Below are 20,643 nucleotides of genomic sequence, written 5' to 3'. Positions count from 1 at the left end.
CTTCTAATATAATAAAATAAAACAAGAAAAAAAATCTATACAGAAGCTTTAGATCAAGCCCAGAAGGCTTTCCCAGATTTTTTTCCCCACAACTTATTTTTTCAGAACTTGTTTTCTCTATAATTCAAATGAGTTTTACTGGACATTATGTAACTTAAGCTTAATTTCACATTATATAAAACCATCTAAACCCATTTAATATAAAGCCATTTAATCCCACCTAACATATTTTCTCATTTTTTATATAGTTTTCGAAAATGAAAAGTAATAATTGCAACATATTTCCTTTTATATTACCCGCCTCATTGTATCGTTAACCAACTGTCATGACTGTATTGTACCAAAAAAAAAAATTTTTTTTTTGAAAAAACAATGACAGCAGAATAGCACGTCTTTGACAGTCTATTGCGTAAATCTTCTCTTATAGCGACCGTCGCTAAACGACGTCAACTGGTGTCACTTTTCTTACGCTGCGTTTTACACGCGTCTTAAAAGAGCAACGTTATTAAACGTCAGATGCATACATTTGTTCAAGTCGCTCGGTATTATGCAATATCAATACTATAATCTAAAAAGACGGCACGATTCATAAATACAGTTTATATAACAGGAACAATGTGGGATATTCGCGTCAACTCGCTACGTGATACTGGACGAACACCATTACGGCTTAAGAGTATCGAATGCAGCTTCGAAACAAGGCAAATGTGACCATTGTAAGAGGTGAAAAAGGACTGTGTAAACTGACTATGAAATGAATGGACAATAATTACCATAATGGCTTGTGTATCGAGAAGAAGTAGCGCATTGAGATTGCTCCCAAATGGCCGCCTTTGCGGCAGAAATGAAACTAGGCATACGTATCAGGCTATAATGGCTCACAGTGTAACACAAATGATTGTTGTCAATTGTTAATATTATTACTAATAATAAAACGGCATTCGACTTCACAAATACTTCTTTGCTGGATGTTTTCACTTTAAGAGTAAAGCTTTTAGAGGGAAAAATGCATGGCTTTAGGGGAATTGATAGCTGTTTTTTTTTTTTTTTTTTTAAATAGCTAACTATCAGGATATTGAGGACATAATTTGTATAGCTGTAGGTGAAAAGATGATTTCAGGCGAAATTCTGAGTTTAAAGTAAACTGAATTTACGTAAAATGAATGAATTTCAGTTGTCTTGCCGAAAAAGCAAATGGGACCAACAACGCATTAGCATTAGCGTCGATGCTATAGCTAGGTTTCACTACTTGTTAACGTTTAAACTTTGCTCTCAATTCACAAAATTAATACATAGCAACGCTTTTGGAGGTTAAGTGGTCTATTGCGTGATCTAGCGCAATGGTTATGCAAAACTCTACAAATAATTCAATCGACTTGAAGTGGAGATTCTTTGAACCTTAAGGTTGGGTTATATAACTAACTCGCTTTGATGACTTTAAAAGAGGCTTTTCGGGTTCATTCTGTCCTACCACGTTTCTGGGTGGACGTAGAGGTCAATTCAACTCCCTGTGCAAGCGCAGAAGGGAGACCTGCAACCACTCCACAGGTTCAGGGACGTTGAGGACAGCTCAGCCGGTGAGTGAGTACCACACTACAACAGTAGATGCAATGTCACCACTGATTTATTACAAGTTCAATTACAACTTCCCTGCTTAGGAAAAAAAATCAGTATATGCTGGTTTCTGTACCAGTTTAAACAGTACCAAATCCATCCCTAAATCCAACACCTGATGCATGGTATTCATGTAAGTTGCATATCAGATACATTGAAAAATCCTTGTGTTGGTATATTCGTTTGTTTAGGATTTGTAATGCCACATTTAAATGCTACTCCTTTCATGTTCCCATTGTATTGCTTGTATCATAATGTGTGTGCAGAGTTTGAGAAGGTAGTATAGTGGTGTACATCCTGAATTGAATGTTCTGGCTTCTGGGCCCCAACTCCCATTCATATTAGATTTTGAATTATTATTATAAACAACTTTTGTTATTAGCGTGTCATATTTATGGTTCAATTTATTTTTATTGGATCTCATGATTAGTTTGAGGACCTTTCGGTAGTGTAGTAGGTCACATGAATTGAATGAAATATCAATCTATCAATTTGTTTTTTTTTTAATTAACCTTTTTGTCTCCAAAGTCGGCATTACTTTTGGTTGACTGGAATTTTCTGATCACTGGTCCTCTTTATGTGTCTTGTTATGAAACTTTACGCACTACATTATGATGCAATATAATGTATTATGCAATTATGACAATTATAAATATGGCCCCCGTCAAATCGTGCTAATTTGTCGCCTTTTTAGAGACTGTTGAACACTACTTTAACACAAAAATGTCACCTTACTTAGCATTCTATATCATTTGAAAAAAAAGAACATATATGCACTTGGAAGACTGACCAATAGTTGATTTAGAGTGTGGCTTGCATACTGGCTTTGTTTGTTCACACTAATAGTGTCTTGGTTCAAGCTTTTGTATTGCATATCATGATAAGTTTGATGTGGGCTTCATCCTCATGAACGTGTTGATCTGCTATCACAGGAGGCTTTAGGGTGGCAGTCAGAAATAAAGAGCATGGAGCACCTTCAGACGCTTCCGACCGACGAAGACGTCAAGTGGGACAAGCTGCTGGACAACATCCTGAAGTCGGCCGATGCCATTCTGTGGGGCGCCTCGCCTGCCACCACCACCCAAGCGATCATTAAAGAAGAGCTCCAGCCTTTACCCACTTCCCCCACCGCTGCAGAGCCTCAAGTGGTGGTGGACTTGCTGCCTCTGGGAAGTGGGCAAGAGCCACTAACAGATGGGCAGCCCGTGGATGTGGAAGATGAATTTGCCAATGTTCTGGATGACTTTTGGTTGCCTGACTACCTGGGTGGCCAACCGGGATCCATCAATATCCAAGATCAGGTAACCAGAACACAACATCAGCCTTAAAAATAAATGGTTTAGTGTTGACAATGGGTTAACAGATTATTTTATTCCCAGTCGAAATACATTAGACATCTATAATCGTCAATGATTTAATGTAGTGCGAGATGGGCTTATAGCACGCTATCTGGCTCTATTGGACCTACAGTATGGTGTGTTTTCTACCTAGGAGAAAAACGTCACGGTGATGCCAACGCACGAAAGTGTGAACCAGCCTCTTCTTCGTCTGTAAGTGACAAACACACTTGCATTAGGGTGCGGGTTTGATAACCATTCCGGAAAAGCTAAGTTTTGGCTATATGTCTTGCATTGAAATTCACAGTGTAGTTGTCTAGGTTGCAAATGAAATTTTAGATACAGTTCTTACACTGCATTGTAGGACTAGTTTGATTGGAATCACTGGTGGTCACGTGCGCTCCATCGGTAGAAGTGCGATGACTTTCACAAAATCTGTACAGCATTTTGACTAGTGCGGCACAAAAATTGTACTCTTGCAGTAAAAAAGGTAATCTCATTCACTGTCATTATTGGCTGTATAAATCTATTATGTTATTCATGTAACTGGGAGATCTGGCATTGAAAGTCTAGATTCTGTGTGTGTAGTAAAAGCGAGGTGATGAGTGGGGCGGCATCCTCTGATTCCATTGATCCTCCATCAGATGCTTCACTGAGCATGTAAGTATCCCCAAAAAAGCGCAAACTCTAGTCGCGCAGTTCTCTTATCACCCGTGTGTGTGTGTGTGTCTAGTGATAGTAGTAGTAGTCAAAGCCAATATTGCGGCTACAGCCAGCAGGATTTGGATCGGCCATATGTCAAGAAGCCGCCCAACGCCTTCATGCTGTTCCGCAAAGAGCAGAGTCCCAACGTCGTTGCCCAGTTCAACATCACCAACTCTGCTGTGGTCAATAAAATCCTTGGCAAGATGGTAAATTATTTTAACGTAGCGAGACGGCGTGTAAAAGGCTTGACTTGTACTGCTTCTACAGTGGAAGTCGCTGCCAAAGAAGCTGCAGGCAAAGTACTATCAGCAAGCTGAAGAGCACAAAATCCTCCATAGCCTGCAGCATCCAGACTGGTCCTGCACGGAAAACTATGTAAGACCTACTTCTAGGACTTTGTTGAAAATATATTTGTACCTAATTTAACCTATGAGTTTTCAAGTTATGAGTAGCCGTTGGGTTGATTTTGTTGCGAGCAAAAATATACTATTCAAATTTGACAAGCGTGAACTTGAGGCGATCCACCTCTAGATGGCGGCTGGAGACTTCACACCAAAGTGTGACAGAACAGGTAACTTGTGCTCACACTTTGCGAAGTACCACAACGCAGAAAGTCATTTTTTTACACTATTTTTAAAATTTACAATACGATATGAATATAAACAAATTTAAAAAAAATAAAAAATGTAGCAACACATTTTTTTCAGACAGAAGGTTTCATGATATAAAAATGTTCTTGAAAATCGAAAGCGGTACAGCTTTGCAAGAAAACTGTTCTTTTTCTGTAATGTATATGAAGAAAATAAATGTTGCAAATATCGTTGACATTATTGCAAGTCATTTTTGAGCATATCATGAAAATCAAGGCAAAAATTTAAGCAAGCAAAAATTCCAGCAAAGTCAATTGTTTTTTAAATTGTTAGTCTAACAATAATTTAAAAATAAAATAGGCAATTAATCTGTTCAAGCAATTTCTCAATGTTTTGTTTAGAACTTAACTGAGGACAAAAAAATGTTTTCCCCACTAAAATTAGCACCGTTGATCTGTTTTCGAACTGCAACACGCCGCTTTCAAAATAAAAGCGTCCTATATTTTGATGTATTTCGATTTCAGAAATGTTGTGAGGGCCTGTCCTAGGTTTAAAGCAAGCGTGTTTGTCATAGATTAAAGGTTAACACGAATGTGTAATTTGGCAAAATGGCACCTCCCAAGATAGTAAATAATTTGTTATTCCAAAAAAGGATAATTCAGTAAATAATTTGTCTCTTATTTAAAAAAAAAAGACAGGATCAAAAGATTGCGTAGGTAATCACAAGCACGGCTACGATTAATGCATCATCAACTGATTTGACTGGCTGCCATAAACTACACACATAAAATAAGTTCTAACAAATTCATGTCATTTTCTTTCACTCTACAAGGAGTCAAACAGTAATCTGCCATATACTTCAACAAGTGGTGGGACGTGCAGTTGAGGAATGAGGGGAGATCCGAATGCAGTCACACAAAAAAGCAGTCAAGGGTGCTGCTGCAACAAAACTAACAATGTTTTAATTCCAAAAGATTCCAATACAAAGGACAGGCTTAACTCAGGCGGCTACAAAAAATAAAAAGATCCAAGACCAATTTTACAATAAACACGGGCATGGACAGGGGCACAAGAGACACATAAGACAGCGACAATGGCCCAACAAGACTGACTTGAACCCGGGAGCTTAAATGCACAGACATGGGGTAGGGAGACGATTTACAGCTAGTGAGCACGAAAGATAGAGGAGGAGTTGATTGGCCAGACACAGAATAAGCAGGAAACAACAGGAAGAGGTGGGTAGAGTAACCAAAAACTTGCAAAAACTTTACCCAAGTTAGAGTAGTTACTTCAAATTAATGGCACTCAAGTAAAAATAAATGTTGTCATCCCAAGATTTTTCTCAAGCACATGTAAGGTATTCAGTGAAAAGAATACTCAAGTAATGAGTAACTGTTTACAATGTCTGATTTTTTTAAAACAATGTTTTTTTCAATTCATTCAATTCATAAGTATTATCATACTGTACTATATAACATATTTCTTGACCATATTAGGCCAAAAAAATACATCCCCATAAAAATCATGGAATTCCGAAAAGAAATGGAAAAATCATGGAATTCTGAAAAGAAAAATACAGGAATGAAACATCACCCATCCAAAAAGCATGAGTGCCCTCTGGTGGAGAAAACATTTCCTACCATAGAAATAAAACAATATCTCTGGTTTTCCGTGGTCTATCGGTGCCAAATAAAAACTGGGAGAGCGGTTTAAATCCGTGCTTTCGAATAATGTTGATGGCAGCACTCCATGTGAAATAGTGTGTTTTTTACGGCGCTTTAAAGACACATGATTGAACAGGCCGGCATGATCATAGGACTTTGAAATGTAAGCTTGTGTGGTCATATGTTACGTCTCATTGGTATAGTGGAGTAATGTGATTATTCTGATATGGTAAATGGTGTTATACTTAACTGGTGGAGCCACTGTGGACATCTCTGGCAAAATAAATTAAAATCTAATATGTAGAATAAAAAGGAAATCTGTAACGACTCTAGTGTAGCCCAAAGCACTGGAGTAAGAGTAGCTTTTATTCTTCACTAATCTACTCAATTAAAAGCAAAAAGTATGCCGTAGTGCCACTGTCACTGCTGCCACCATGGGCCTCGCAGTCCCCTCAGTTCCCAAGTGGCATCACAATATATTCTTGAAAATTTTTTTTTAGCTCCTTTCTAAAATATTGACAAACTCCAAATGACTATTTCCATCTAAAAAAGTTGACGAAGTTGATGAAATCACAACAAGCCTCGTGGCTCAAATTTTAAATAGATTATAAATAGCTTCAGTCTAGAAATAGTAATGCAAATCTTGCTAGATTATTAAAAATATTAGAACAAGACGTACTGTATGTAGCATCACTGAATATCCCTGCCTCACATTTGGCATCAAAAGTTATTGGTAAGTACAGTTTTCATTTAACTCACTGGTGGCAATTGACGACCATAGACGTCCAATCCGTTCGAACTGAGGGCTAGTTGTGAATGATGAGTTCAAATGGATTGGACGGCGAACTGAGGTCTAGCTGTGAATGATGAGTTCAAATGATTGGACGTCCATGAACGTCAAAGGCAGCCAATTGCTTAACAGTGTTACCTTTTTTTTCACTTGCATGACTTCATACACATTTCATGGCAAGTGTTTGACAAAAGATTATTTCCAAACGGGGAAATGTTACTGCCTTGTTTTGTTTTGTTGTAGGGCAAAAAGAGGAAGCGCGATCGCAGCAGAAACAGCACCAGCAACTCAAGTAAGTTATGTGACCGGCGTTCCACATCAGGTACATATGAGCAAATGGCGTGTTGTTACCCCAACCCATGCAAAGAGGCAGTGGAGGATGTCAGCCCGGCGGTGGAACGTTGCTGCTCCGCCATGAGCCAAGCCAGCGGCGAGGAGCTGTCATGCCATCACTACCATAAGAACCTTGTGGGGGAAACACATACGTACGCCCATACACGCGGCTGCTGACAGCGCCTCGGAACGATTTCACGCTCTTACCCCAGCTATAACATTAGGTAACACCACCTTGTGAGAAAAGTGCATTTAACAGTCGAGAAGTTGTCAAAAATTTAACAGGGCGCTCATTTAACTCATAGCCTGCCATTGACGGCGCTAGACGTCCAACCCATTTCCACTGGGAGGCGCGAATAAAACGTTCGAGAACTTATAGCCGCTGCCTCCATGTTTCAAAGTAGGGACAGTGTACTTTTCTGCGATCGCTGTGAGTTTAACAAGGGTACTAATACTTCTGAGCATGTTTTAAAATCATAAAAATGCGAAATTTGACAATAACACATTAAAAAATATATTTTCCTCATTTACAGCTTCAAAATACCTTCAAAGAATACATGTATCTCAATATGCTCTTTCTATCCCTCTCAAAATGCTTGTTAAATTGGTCAAATTTAAAATGTATTCTACATTTAATTCTGCCTTATTACTGAAATAACTATTTATCATGTGTATGTAGAGGACATGGTGCAGGTCAGGAGATGACACATTGATGAGTGGCGCTGGCTGGGAAGAGGATGAGGAACAGCAACAGACACGACACTGCTGCACTGCGTGAGGGAAAAAAAAACGTAGCAACTTCAGGGAAAAAAAGAAATGGAATTAATGGATGAATAAAAATATTTTCATAGGCCACTCAAAATAACTAGTGGTCACCTGACTGAAGCACATTTATAATAAGCCAGATAAGCCAGAGATGGATTTTTTTTTCTTGAGAAAAAGTGCTCTGGAAAATACACAACTAAGTATATACATGGCTCAAAAAAATAAAGGGAACACTAAAGGAACACGTTGTAGATCTGTATGAATGAAATATTTTTTATGAAATACGTTAGTAGTTGAATGTGCTGACAACAAAGCCACACATTATCCATGAAAATCAAGTGTTTCAACTCATGGAGGGCTGGATTTGGAGTTATACTCATCATTAAAGTGGAAAAACACTGCTAAAGGCTGATCCAATTTTGATGTAATGTGCTTTAAACAAGTCAAAATGAGGCTGAGGCTCAATAGTGTGTGTGGCCTCCCTACAACCCTGGATATGCTCATGATGTGGCGGATGTTCTCCTGAGGGATCTCCCAGATCTGGACCCGGGCATCGCTGAGCTCCTGGTCAGTCTGATGAGCAACCTGTTGGCCTGTAGGAGATTCCAAGAGATCTGTAGTTACTCTAGGATAGCTGATTATTGCTGTAGAAGGTCCTTAAACCCTCAGCAGGATTGGTATCCACTCCTTTGTTCAAGGAGGAACGGGATGAGCCCTACAAAATGACCTCCAGCAGGCCAGTAGTGTGAATGTTTCTGGCCAAACAATCAAACGTGCTCCATGAGGATGGCCTGAGGGCCCGACATCAGTAGTGAGCCCCATGCTCACTGCCCATCACCATCCAGCTCGAGTGGCATATGCCATAGACCACCAGAATTTGCAACTACGCCACTGGCGCTGCGCTCTTCAATGATGAAAGCAGGTTGAACCTGAACACATGGGACACGTGAAAGCGTCCGGATATACTGTGGAGAATGTTATGCTGCCTGTAACATCATTCAGCATGACCGGTGTGGTGGTGGGTCAGGGGAGGCATATCCCTGGGAGGACACACAGACCTCTACAGGTTAGATAATGGCACCTTGACTGCTGTTAGGTATCGGGATGAAATCCTTGGACCCATTGTCATAAGCTACGCTTGTACAGTGGGCCCGGAGTTCCTCCTGGTCAACGACTGCCTAATCTCATGTGGCTGGAATATGCACGCAGTTCCTGAAGGAAGACTGAAATGATAATTGACTGGCCCGTTTTCCTTACCTAAATCCAATAGAACATCTCTGGTGCCGCCAGGTTGATCCTCACACTGTCCAGGAGCTCAGTGATACCCTGGTCCAGATCTGGGAGGGAGATCCCCCAGGACACCCCCCGTCATCTCATTAGGAGCATGCCTAGGCGTTGTAAGGAGGTCATACAGGCACGCAGAGGCCTCAGTTTGACTAAAGGACATTACATAAGGTTGGATCAGCCTGCAGTGTGTTTTTCCACTTTAATTTTGAGTAGAACTCCAAATCCAGACCTCCATAGATTGATCCTTTTGATTTTCATTGATAATCTTTATGTGATTTTGTTGTCAGCACATTCAATTACGGAAAAAAAACAAAAGTATTTAATAAAAATATTTCCTTCATTCATATCTACATAATGTTACTTTAGTTTTTCCTTTATTTTTTTAGCAGTGTATTATGTATTTTTTTTATATGTACTACTTCTCTTTCAGGTCTTTATAATGATTTTTAATAATGGCGCTCACAACTTCCATACAAAAAGAACCCCAAGATACATTCATGCTTTTTTTTTTTTTTTAATAAAAAAAATTCAGTGTTTGAAAAAAAAAAACAACAGAAAATCTTGAAACACAAACACACCTATGTTTATATAAGGCGGAAAACACTCAGGTGACTTGAAGTTCCGCTCTGAGACCCCCACTTTAGCCAACTTTCAAAATTGTCCGATATGCATGTGTGACACATCATTGGAAAGCTTAAAATCTCTATTTTCTGGGTGAAGAAAAATTTTGGACAGGAGGGCATTTAAAAAAATTTAAACAGCAAAACCCTACCTGGAGGAGATAGCACGCGAGAGCAGAATTAAAGACGCCATGACTTTAATGAGATATTATCGCGTACTTACCTTGTTTCGATCCAAAAACTCCACGTAGCTTGCATCACTGAGTGTCAACACACAGCTATGAATGGCCACAGTTGGATTTTGGGGGGATTTTATTGGTGAAACATGGCCATATAACAAGGGTCGCGATGCAGAAATCGCAGACATCAATGAGTGGTAGAAATGTTGTTTTTCATATATTTAGCCTTTTAAACTTTTTTCAATTTTTCTTTGTCTGGATCGATTATTTATCATCTAAGATATCGGGGAAAATGCGACAGTAACGAAAAAATACAATTAAGCGATAGTTATGAGGTAGATATCCGTGACTTTTTTACAGACGCCAATTTTTTCATTGTGACGTAATTTGTTTAAAAGTTTAAAATGTGCGAGTGAATAATTTTTTAAAGTACAGGACTGTCTCAGGAAATTAGAATAAGAACTTTATCACAATATTCTAATTATCTGAGACAGTCCGGGACTGATAATTAGAATATTGTGATAAAGTTCTTATTCTAATTTCCTGAGACAGTCCAGGACTGATAATTAGAATATTGTGATAAAGTTCTTATTCTAATTTCCTGAGACAGTCCTGTATATTTTTTTAAACTAAATATTAGACCTCAATTAATGATTCTAAGCTAAAAATGACAAGACATTTCGAATAATATAATTACTTACTTTCTTTTTATGGCTCGGTTGAAACAAAAGCGTTTGCGCGATGTCTGTAAATGGGGGTTTTCAGGGTAAAACGGACAAATTAAAAATAGTTTGGGAGCTTATTGTGCCATGAATCTGCTATGACAGCATATAGACATATTGTTCTATCAAACACAACAGTTCATTTGGCTTAGAATACAGCAGTTTAGTTTAAAGAGGGGTGCAAGAGCAGAAACTGCTTTTTGATTCTTGTCTGTGTTTTCCGCCATAACCAAAACCTTTATCAACAAATTCATATCGAGTGACATTCACAGTGATAGACGTCCAATCTAATTTAGACGTTCAATCCATTTTGATTCCAGTGAAATTAGACCATTCACCATCACCATTGATGGCAGCCAATGATTTATAAAACAACCTTTAATCAGTTACAACAAAGTTTTGACGTTTTCTTGTACTTAAATTGGTAATGTGCCCAAATTACTGTGTGGTCAATATAAAACGTTGAAAAACCCCTTTGAAGATCTAAAATGTGATAAGTGGTGTGATCAGGCTGCGTCACACAGTCGACACCCTCTTTCAACTGCCACTCTGAATGATGTGGCTGGGCATCTCACTTGCTACTGGAGGCCCCATAAAAAAATGTCAACCGTTCACTTTATTAGCTTGTGTCTGCTGTGCGGCGTTTCTGGTGAGAATCTGCTCATTATTTACTCGGGGTGAATACATGAGTACACACTGATTAGCTAGATTACTTCCAGGAGGGGGCAAAGGGGTCCGTCAGACATCGGATTTGCTGGTCCAGTTGGACCATCCTGCCAAGGTGCACTGCAACCACAACCTCGATGCCGCCTACAGGTCGATGTTCTGGTTCCGGACGACGCCAGAAGAGAGCATGAAGCACATCCTCAGCACCGTGGCTTTTTCTAGCCTACCCAAATTCGGAGAGGTGAGCCCGACAAGGTTTGGGGCTGAACAGCCGTCGGCCGAGCATGGGATCTTGACGTTGAAGAAGGTGCGTCCGACTGATGCGGGAGTCTACTGGTGTGCCGTCAGCACGCTTCACGGTGATGCATAACACCAAGAGGGAGTGGCAAGAAAAGTGCCAGCCACCAGTGATAACCACAAATTGAGGGCAACCACTGTAGTTGTGACTTAAGTGAATGACTGGGAGATTCAAATCATTTGGATGGCTTTGTTTTGCTTTGATTCTAAAATAGCAGAACAAGTACCATATATTTCGGAGTAAGTCACACCTGAGTATGAGTTGAACCAAGACTTGCGTGTACTCATGGAATTTGGTATGTAATAGATGCAAGTTGTAGATCACACATAATTCATGGTCACATGACCATGTGATAGACCTAGACATAGGTGTCAGACCGCAATTGATGTTTGTTCATATGACCACTGTTGTTGAAGTGTAGTGTGTAAGCCTGTCTTCTGATTGAAATGCAATATTGGTATGATAGTTTCCATTGCGAACTGCTTATCTGGCAGTCCAAAGAGGAAAGGGATGTTGTGCACTTCAATTTTTTTTATCCTGGTTGCAGTGCCATTTTTTGGGCCACCAATATGGCTTTTATAAGGTTCCTAAATAGGGATTAAATGAATTAAGGTTTTAAAGTAGATTTTTTTAAACGAGGGTTAGGGTTTCAAATGAGGGTTTATTACTCAAGTTAGGGTTCCAAAGTAGACCAAAGTAAGGATTTCAAACTCGGGAGAAGGTTTCAAAATAGAGTTAGGGTTAGACAGTAAAGGGTTAGGTTTCAAATTAAGGTTTCAAACTGGATTAGTTTCAAATGTGGGTTTTAAAATAGGGTTAGGGTTTTACAGTACGGTTTAAAATTAGCGTTTCAAAATAGAGTTGAACATTTCAAACTCGAATGAGGATCTCCAAACGGTTCCAAGCTAGGGTCAGGGTGTAAAATTGTTTTTTAAAAATTTATTTAAAATAAACATATATACAAAAATATATGTATACTGTATAAATATTTTTTTTTACAAAGTTTTAAAAAGAATATTATTAAAAAGCAAGTTTTCAAACACAATTCGAAATGTACTCACACTTTCAAAATGTATCTATACAGCGCACCGATATTCTAACCATCCATTTTAAGCACTGCTTATCCTTTTCAGGGTCACGGGGTGCTGGAGCCCATTCCAGCTGAGATCGGGAGAACGCTGGACTACAGCCTAAACTGGTCGCCAGTCAGTCATAGTGCACACACGAGAAAACCATTCGCACTCACAATCAAACTGTCCCTTAGTGGGAGTCGATGCCCCCCACGCTGCTTTCGCCGTATGTGCCACTTCAACACTTAGTGAATCGATCTCACGCTGCCTACACCAGAGTTAGGCAATTGTACCACTTCACCATCAGTGACATACAACCCCCCCCCCCCCCCAACACACACAAAAACCTTTAAATTTAGTCATAAAAAATGACTTGCTTTAACATCCAATCATACGTTAAAGATCAGTTTCTAGTCAGGCTTAGAACAGGAAGTATTAATGTAAGACACTGCAGCGCCTCACTGTCTTCCATCAAACCACCATGTGTGCTATTTTCTTGTACTGTGTCGTGCTCGTTTACCGCCCCGCCTCACTTGTCTTCCATTGAACCATCATGTCTGCTTTTTTCTTGTACTGTGTCGTGCTTTTTTACCGCCCCGCGGACGCCACCATAACCAGAATGGATCAGAACCCATCTGATATTATCATGGCGGCGGGTGACAATGTGTCCATCAGCTGCAACCACTCCAGCCTCAGAGCGTTGCACATGTTCTGGTACAAACAGGCCTCTCCGTCTGCCGCCCTCACACTGGTGGCTCGAGCAAGCCTGAACAATGTGGTGGAGGATGCTGGCGTGTATCGGTTGACAGGCGCCGCCGCTCGCTCATCCCTTGGAATCGCCCGTCTGGGGCCCTCAGACAACAGGATGATGTATTTATGCGCCGCCACAGAGGCGCACACCGCCATGCGTGATCTTGTCACCCTCGCCACAAAAAACATCCGTTGCCAAGCAGATGCAGCTGCACATGCAGTGGAACCTTTTTCAGAATATCGCCGTTCATCAATCGCTGTTTTTGACAGTTGGAAAAATCATCTTGGTATCATTATCATCCATCCATTAGCTCCCAACTAATATAAATCATGTCATTCGAGTTCTTTTATGTACATTTGATATTTTTTACATAGTGCAATTCTTAAGAATGTAATAATAATATCATAAGCAGATTTTATGGGGGCGGGGGTTCCCGGAAAGTGTCATTGCATGTAATTGACTTTCCTATATACATAAAAGTTGAAAAGCAATAAAACCACTACAAAAATGAATGAAATGAACAAAAATATACATTTTTGTAATGGGCCAAAATTATTTTTCGAGCACCTTAGACGGTCATTTGCTTTGCATATAATTTTTTTTTTTTAAACTTTTTTTTTGAAAAAAATTTTTTTCATGATTTTTTTCTTTAACCGAAAATATTTTTTTTGATTGAAGCAACTTTTTGGTGGGGATTGAATGATATAGACACAAATGTCCTAATCATAATATGGCCCAAACACAAAAACTTTCTATGATTGAAATTTTTCTTTTTTTGATTGAAGTGATTTTCTTTTTTTAAAATCTATATATTTTTTAAACAACTTATTTTTTCATTGAATAATATAGACACAAATGTCCTGGCCAAAATGTGGCCCAAAAACACATCAACATTACTTCAATCAAAAAAGTTGCTTCAATAAAAAAAAAACGACTTCAGTCATTAAAAAAAAAAAAAAAAAAAAAAAAAAAAGAAAATTTGTTTTCACGTGCATTTCTTTTTTCTTTTTTGGGGGGGTTTTTGGAGTTTCAAATTAATTTTTGCATTCAAACACATTTTTTTTTAAATTGAAGCGACATTTTATGGGGTTGAATAATAAAGACACATAATCTACCTCCATATGGCTCCGCCCAGGGGATACAATTTTTGACTGCGGTAACTACATTGGCACGACGCCGGCAGGCGTACCATATTCAAAGGATGACAATCTAGGCGAAAAGTATTGCCTAAGCAGCCTGATTTAGAATTCCCCTCAAGAATGATAGGGAAAAAACACTCATTGTCAACTTATAATTATAAATATTCTTGTAACTTTATTGCTGACACTACGTTTCGGGGTCATCAACATGTTGTGCCCCCCCCTGCCCCAAAAGTCAAACTCCGCCTATGAATAATATTCTTTAGGTGTACTGTATTTACCTCTGCCAGTAAGTGAAACCTATGGTATGTGGAGGTTATGTATTTGGTTCCTCATTTCTTTCTGTGTGAATGTTTGAGTTCAAGATCACCCAAGAATGAATAAGGGGATTATTATCCAACTCGTAGGTTATGTTTTATAATATGAAACTGAAGAGATTTTAACCTTTGGAGTACTGAGGTCAATGGTCAGAAATATGTTTTAGTTCAAGATAACTAAAGAATGAATACAAGGATTATCATTAAACTTGGACAGGATGTTCATAATATGAATATGAAATTACATTAAAGCTGTAGGAACACTAGCCAAGTTTTTGCTGTTTCCACAGTTTCAGTTGAGTAACTTTGAGAAAAATGTACTTCTATGAGTAGTTTTACTGAGCCATACTTTTTAATTTTACTTGAGTAGATTTTTGAAGAAAAAACACTACTCTTACCCCGCTAGTTTGGGCTACACAAGAGTTGTTACATTTTCCCTCTATTCTTCATGTTAGATTTTATTTTTTTGCCAGCAATGCCAAGAGTAGCTCTACCAATTTCACCAATGAGACATGAAAACAATAATCACATGACTCCGTAATACCAATCAGACACAAACTTGCCATTCTGTGAACACGTCATCGTGTTCAATCACTTTAAAGCGCCGTATTTGACATAGTGCGCTGCCTTCAACAGAACTTGAAAGCACGGATTTTAACCTCTCCCAGTCTTTATTTGGCACCGATTGACCACGGAAAACTGGAGATAGTTACTATTATGAAATCAAAATGATCCTATGAAGGAACTATTCACTATATTCAAACTAGGAACTATTCCCTCCAGTAGAGGGCACTCATGCGCTTTGGACGAATAATGCTTAATTTCTGTCATTTTTTTCTCTCGCCAGAATTCAATGTTTTTTGTTGTTTTTTTTTTAGCTTTATTTTTTTGTATTTCTTTGGTTTAATGTAGTTATGTAATAGGTTATCGTACAGTATCATTGTAACAACAGTTCATATTAGGGCTGTCAAAATTATCGCGTTAACGGGCGGTAATTAATTTTTAAAAATAAATCACGTTAAAATATTTGACGCAATTAACGCACATGCCCCGTTCAAACATTAAAATGACAGCAGTGTCATGGCCACTTGTTACTTGTGTTTTTTGTCTCCCTCTGCTGGCGCTTTGGTGCGACTGATTTTATGGGTGTAAGCACCATAAGAATTGTGTAATTAATGACATCAACAATGGCGAGCTACTAGTTTAGTTTTTGTTGAAAATGTTACAAATTTTAATAAAACGAAAACATTAAGAGGGCTTTTAATATAAAATATCTATAACTTGTACTCACGTTTATCTTTTAAGAACTACAAGTCTTTCTATCCATGCATCGCTTTAACAGAATGTTAATAATGTTAATGCCATCTTGTTGATTTATTGTTACAATAAAGAAATACAGTACTTATGTACAGTATGTGGAATGTATATACCCGTCTTGTGTCTTATCTTTCCATTCCAACAATAATTTACAGAAAAATATGGCATATTTTATAGATGGTTTGAATTGCGATTAATTGTGATTAATTACGATTAATTTTTAAGCTGTGATTAACTCGATTAAAAATTTTAATCGTTTGACAGCCCTAGTTCATATAGATGACTTTGTGCTGAGAAAATAAAAGCAAACACATTTGTAAACAGTTACTCAATATATTACTCATTACTTGAGTATTGTCACTGGATACTTTTCTACTTGTAGTTGAGTAAATTTCTTTAGATTACTACTTTTACTTGAGTAACATTTTGAAGTAACGCTACTCTTACTTGAGTACAATTTTTGGCTTCTCTACCCACCTCTGGTGGCAATAGGGCAAAGTTATAATATGATCAATATAAAAACAACTCTGGTTCATCAATCACGTGAATGGCAGTCAATTAGTTAAAAATGCCCTACCTTCTTGTGTTTAATGCAATTGAAATTTGTCATCGTGGGAATGTTTCGATACATTCAAATACAAGGTTCACATCTTTGCCCATTCACATCAATCATATTGCAACATACTACAATAAAAATGGACACTTTTCACATGCTCACATTTAGAAATTAAAAATCCTACATTGCATGTCAAAAAAAAAGGTATTATCGTGCCACTAAAAATGTTAGTTTGTCATGTCGTTGATTGGAGCTTTGTTTTAGAAATATAGTTTGTTTTACGCATATGTAGTGTCATAAATTACGATCGTTTCTAATGTCTTACTTTCATTTTCGTTTTAAATGTATGACCATATACAGTATCACATTGAAGAAGTCCTACTATTTTGTCATTTTAATTTAAAACTCGAATTACATTTATTCTTAGACCTCTTATCGTCTTCACTAGGAGGCAACAGAGACACAAGATTGCCAAACCATGAAATGCTTCCTGATGATAATTTCCCCATAATCAAGGTTTTATATATATATATATATATATATATATATATATATATATATATATATATATATATATATATATATATATGTGTGTGTGTGTGTTTTTCTTTTTTACTAACTACCACAACACATACTCTGTGAAAACCATACAAAGTAGAGTAGCAATGAATGAGTTAACTGACTATTAAAGTGCTAAGTCTGATTTTATAAGTCAGAAAAGAACAATTGAAAAACAAAAACATCTTAATATAAAAAAAAAAAACTGCAAATATAATTGAGAATCTGGAGACAAGTTATCTGAGTGCTTTTAAGGTCATGTGATCTCAGCCAACAGATCGTGTTGGATTCAGGTCTTATGCAGATGATTTTTGAGGGCAGATAGCTTGCAGCAACCCTGACCAGAAGAAATGATGATCCTCTTGCTGTTGAACTTTGCCATCAGTGTTCCTCTACTTTTGGGTAACATCTTTATTTATTTAATTGGGACTGTGCACATTGATGAACATCTATTAGACACATCCAAAAAATGTAAATATGACGGATTATAGCAAAAAATGTTAATTTACATCTGCCCTCCCTAGGCTTATTTTTGTGGCATTTGCAAAGGTTATGTTATCCCCTTTAAATTTAATCCAATTGTTAGATGGCTAAAAACTCAAAAAAATTACATAAAATGGTAATCAATTTCAGAAAGCATTTATGTTGGGTTTGCTTTAGAATTGATTACGTGAAATGCGTCGAAGACTAAAATGAGATCTTTTTCTGTTCCAGGAAGGGAAGTCACGCAGACACCTGCTGAAATCATCGAGACTCTAGGCAGCTCGGCCCAAATTAAGTGTTTAAACAACAAATCGGGCTACAACCAGTTGCTGTGGTATCGGCATCGCGGCATGAACATGGAGTTCCTCGGGTACAAGTACTCCAGCAACCCAGCTGTGATAGAACCTGACCAGGATGTGAAGCTGGATGGCAATGCAGAATACGGCAAAACTTGCACGATGACCATCCACAATTTGCGTCTGGACAGCAGCGCTGTTTATTACTGTGCAGCAAGCTACCACGGTGCAGTGTCATACTAAATCATCAAGTCATGAACCTTATCAAACACAAAGATACCTATTGCAAACCTCCGTGCACAACTAATACCACTATGCACCTGGATCCAACCATTCCAAGCACAGTTATCAAGACTGGAGCTTCATCCGGTGGTTGTTAAACAGCTGGCAGACAAGTGAATTTATTAAAGACATTAAGCACATTAGGGACATTCAGACAAAAGTTTTTCTTGATGTTTAACTACTTAAACACGTTGCCAAAAGGGTTAGCGCCCCTCTGTTAAACCTACCGCAGTACAATGTCCTTACTGTTAAAAGGGAAATCGGTTGCATTCTGGGGTTGCTTTGCTGGCGCTTGGTGTCTTCAATGTGTAGAAATTTCATATAATTACGTATAATCATAATTTATTGCTGGTCTACTACTGTGTTCAAGCTTATTCACGACATACACGACACACAACATAGGAATTTATTGTTTACTCTTTTCCGCATGATAGCATTTTCCCACCGTGTATGGCCTCTGGGTCAGCCTAGGGGGATGATATTAATTTATCCATTTTTATAAGGACAATAAATGCTCTGACCCAGTGGTCATTCCAGGCTGTTCCCCAGGAGAAAAAGCCGTTTTTCTCCAAAACGCACATTTGATTGGCGAATAAATGATGACTTAACCCCCCCCACACACACACAGACAATAAATATTAAGGATAGTAGATTTTTTTCCCCAACCAGCAGCAGCCACTGTAAGAAATGTAAAAAGACATCAATGTTGTGGAAGTGGGGAACACACCACTAACTTTGCTAATGAAGGGCCGACCTGCATCAGAGTTAGCGTAACCTGTGAACTTGCTAACCTGCAAAACTCGAGTAGGTAACTGCTTAGAGAGAAGTGTCCTCCTGTATGTGTTTTCTACTGTTAACATTAATTAAACTGTGAGAAATGTAGTGAACCGAATTTTACCCCCTTCTCCCTAATCTTAATTTTTATTTTATTCATGTGGTCTTAAAGCAGCCCACAGGCCCTTTCATTTTTTTGGTGAGTTTGGCTTTGCTTGTGGACAAAAGCAGTAGTGTTTTACCTGAAGGACTTCTTCATTTTTATTTATTTATTTTTATTCCCCGACAAAGAAGTTTTTTTCATTTATATTTGATTTCTTTATTGAGACAATGTTGAGTGGTCTGAAGAAATGTTTATTTTTTTGGATGGTTGTTCCGATCATGTTTTTTTGCTCCCGAGCCGATCCCGATCGTTTTAGTTTGAGTATCTGCCGATCCCGATATTTCCCGATCCGATTGCTTTTTTTCTGCTCCCGATTCAATTCCAATCATTCCCGATAATTTTTCCCGAGCAAATACATTTTGGCAATGCATTAAGAAAAAAAAGAATAGAACTCGGACGAACATATACATTCAACATACAGTACATAAGTACTGTATTTGTATTATGACAATAAATCCTCAAGATGGCATTTACATTATTAACATTCTTTCTGTGAGAGTGATCCACGGATAGACTTGTAATTCTTATAGGATAAATGTGACTTTGTATATTGTGACTAAATATTGCCATCTAGTGTATTTGTTGAGCTGTCAGTAAATGATACTGTAGCCATTTAACTGTTGTGCCCAAATGCATGATGGGAAGTGCACCCATGACTGTGCGTAGTGGTACCAATTGATATATCTTCTCTGCGTTGGGAAATAACATAGGGTGTTAAGAAAAAGATCAATTATCATCCCCACATTGCTTCCCACAATATTTCTAATCATAGGGAGAGGGATTGTAAGGCTCTAGCCAATTAAAAAAATGCTCCACAGGCTGCCAAAATTCACTCTAGTCATTTTACGCTCCCTTTAGCTCTATATATAGGTAAAATGACGCCATTACAGATTGAACGCAACAATGTGTGAGTGGGTCGTGCAGCGCATGCGTTAATTGCGTTAAATATGATAACAGGATAATTTAAAAAAATAATTAATTACCGCCGGTAACGGGACAAATTTGATAACCCTACCTTAAGCCTAAACTAAAGACTCTGGATGTGTGTAACATATTATGTCTGTAACGTTAAATACAATTAGAAAATGATTTAATAAAAAAAAGAGGGATGCCCGATATTTTTTTGCCGATTCCGATACTTTGAAAATGATGTGATCGGACCCGATTGATCGGGATGCTGATCCATCGGGACATCTCTATTTTTTTGCATTCCTGGACAGTTAAGAGATGATTAACAAGTTTGTATTTTAGTTATGTTCAAATAATGCAATTTGAATTTGCTCATAAAAGCCAGACATTTTTCCTAGAAGTTTTCGAAATTGTTTCTTTAGTAGTTTTTGAAAATAAAAGATTGAATTGAACAGTGT

At 38.1% G+C, this 20,643-nt stretch overlaps 1 protein-coding gene and 1 gene segment (V, D, J or C); both read left to right on the top strand.

Annotated features, from left to right (window-relative positions):
* The first annotated feature begins 444 nt into the window (after positions 1-444).
* On the top strand, positions 445-12,848 carry LOC130930565 (transcription factor 7-like 1-D). 6 transcript variants are annotated; one of them, XM_057858519.1, is made up of 9 exons: positions 1,242-1,577; positions 2,547-2,915; positions 3,106-3,164; positions 3,540-3,611; positions 3,685-3,862; positions 3,924-4,031; positions 6,944-6,992; positions 7,068-7,257; positions 7,713-10,296. In XM_057858519.1, exons 2-8 carry the CDS (start codon positions 2,580-2,582, stop codon positions 7,208-7,210), a joined length of 945 nt encoding a protein of 314 aa, XP_057714502.1. In that variant the 5' UTR covers positions 1,242-1,577; positions 2,547-2,579; the 3' UTR covers positions 7,211-7,257; positions 7,713-10,296. The 6 variants fall into 6 exon arrangements, with proteins under 6 accessions (XP_057714501.1, XP_057714498.1, XP_057714499.1 ...); XM_057858518.1 differs by having other exon boundaries at positions 445-1,577; positions 3,109-3,164; positions 6,944-7,257; XM_057858515.1 differs by having other exon boundaries at positions 1,145-1,581; positions 6,944-7,257.
* A 4,730-nt stretch (positions 12,849-17,578) lies between these two features.
* On the top strand, positions 17,579-19,762 carry LOC130931365 (Ig kappa chain V region 3381-like). The segment is given in 2 exon segments: positions 17,579-17,680; positions 17,993-19,762. Coding segments are annotated over 2 exon segments (360 nt in total).
* Positions 19,763-20,643: the final 881 nt, after the last annotated feature.

This window comes from Corythoichthys intestinalis, chromosome 15 (genome assembly GCF_030265065.1).
Source record: "Corythoichthys intestinalis isolate RoL2023-P3 chromosome 15, ASM3026506v1, whole genome shotgun sequence".
NCBI classification, from domain to species: Eukaryota; Metazoa; Chordata; class Actinopteri; order Syngnathiformes; family Syngnathidae; genus Corythoichthys; species Corythoichthys intestinalis.
The sequence above is the reverse complement of the archived record's forward strand: the minus strand, read 5'-3'. Positions and strand labels throughout refer to the sequence as shown.

Bases quoted from the DNA above. Each gene is read 5' to 3' on its own strand.
- LOC130930565 (XM_057858516.1), top strand. From the start codon at position 2,580: ATGGAGCACCTTCAGACGCTTCCGACCGACGAAGACGTCAAGTGGGAC. The intron at 3,612-3,684 runs GTAAGTATCCCC...GTGTGTGTCTAG, and splicing joins TCAGATGCTTCACTGAGCAT to TGATAGTAGTAGTAGTCAAA. The intron at 3,863-3,923 runs GTAAATTATTTT...CTGCTTCTACAG, and splicing joins ATAAAATCCTTGGCAAGATG to TGGAAGTCGCTGCCAAAGAA.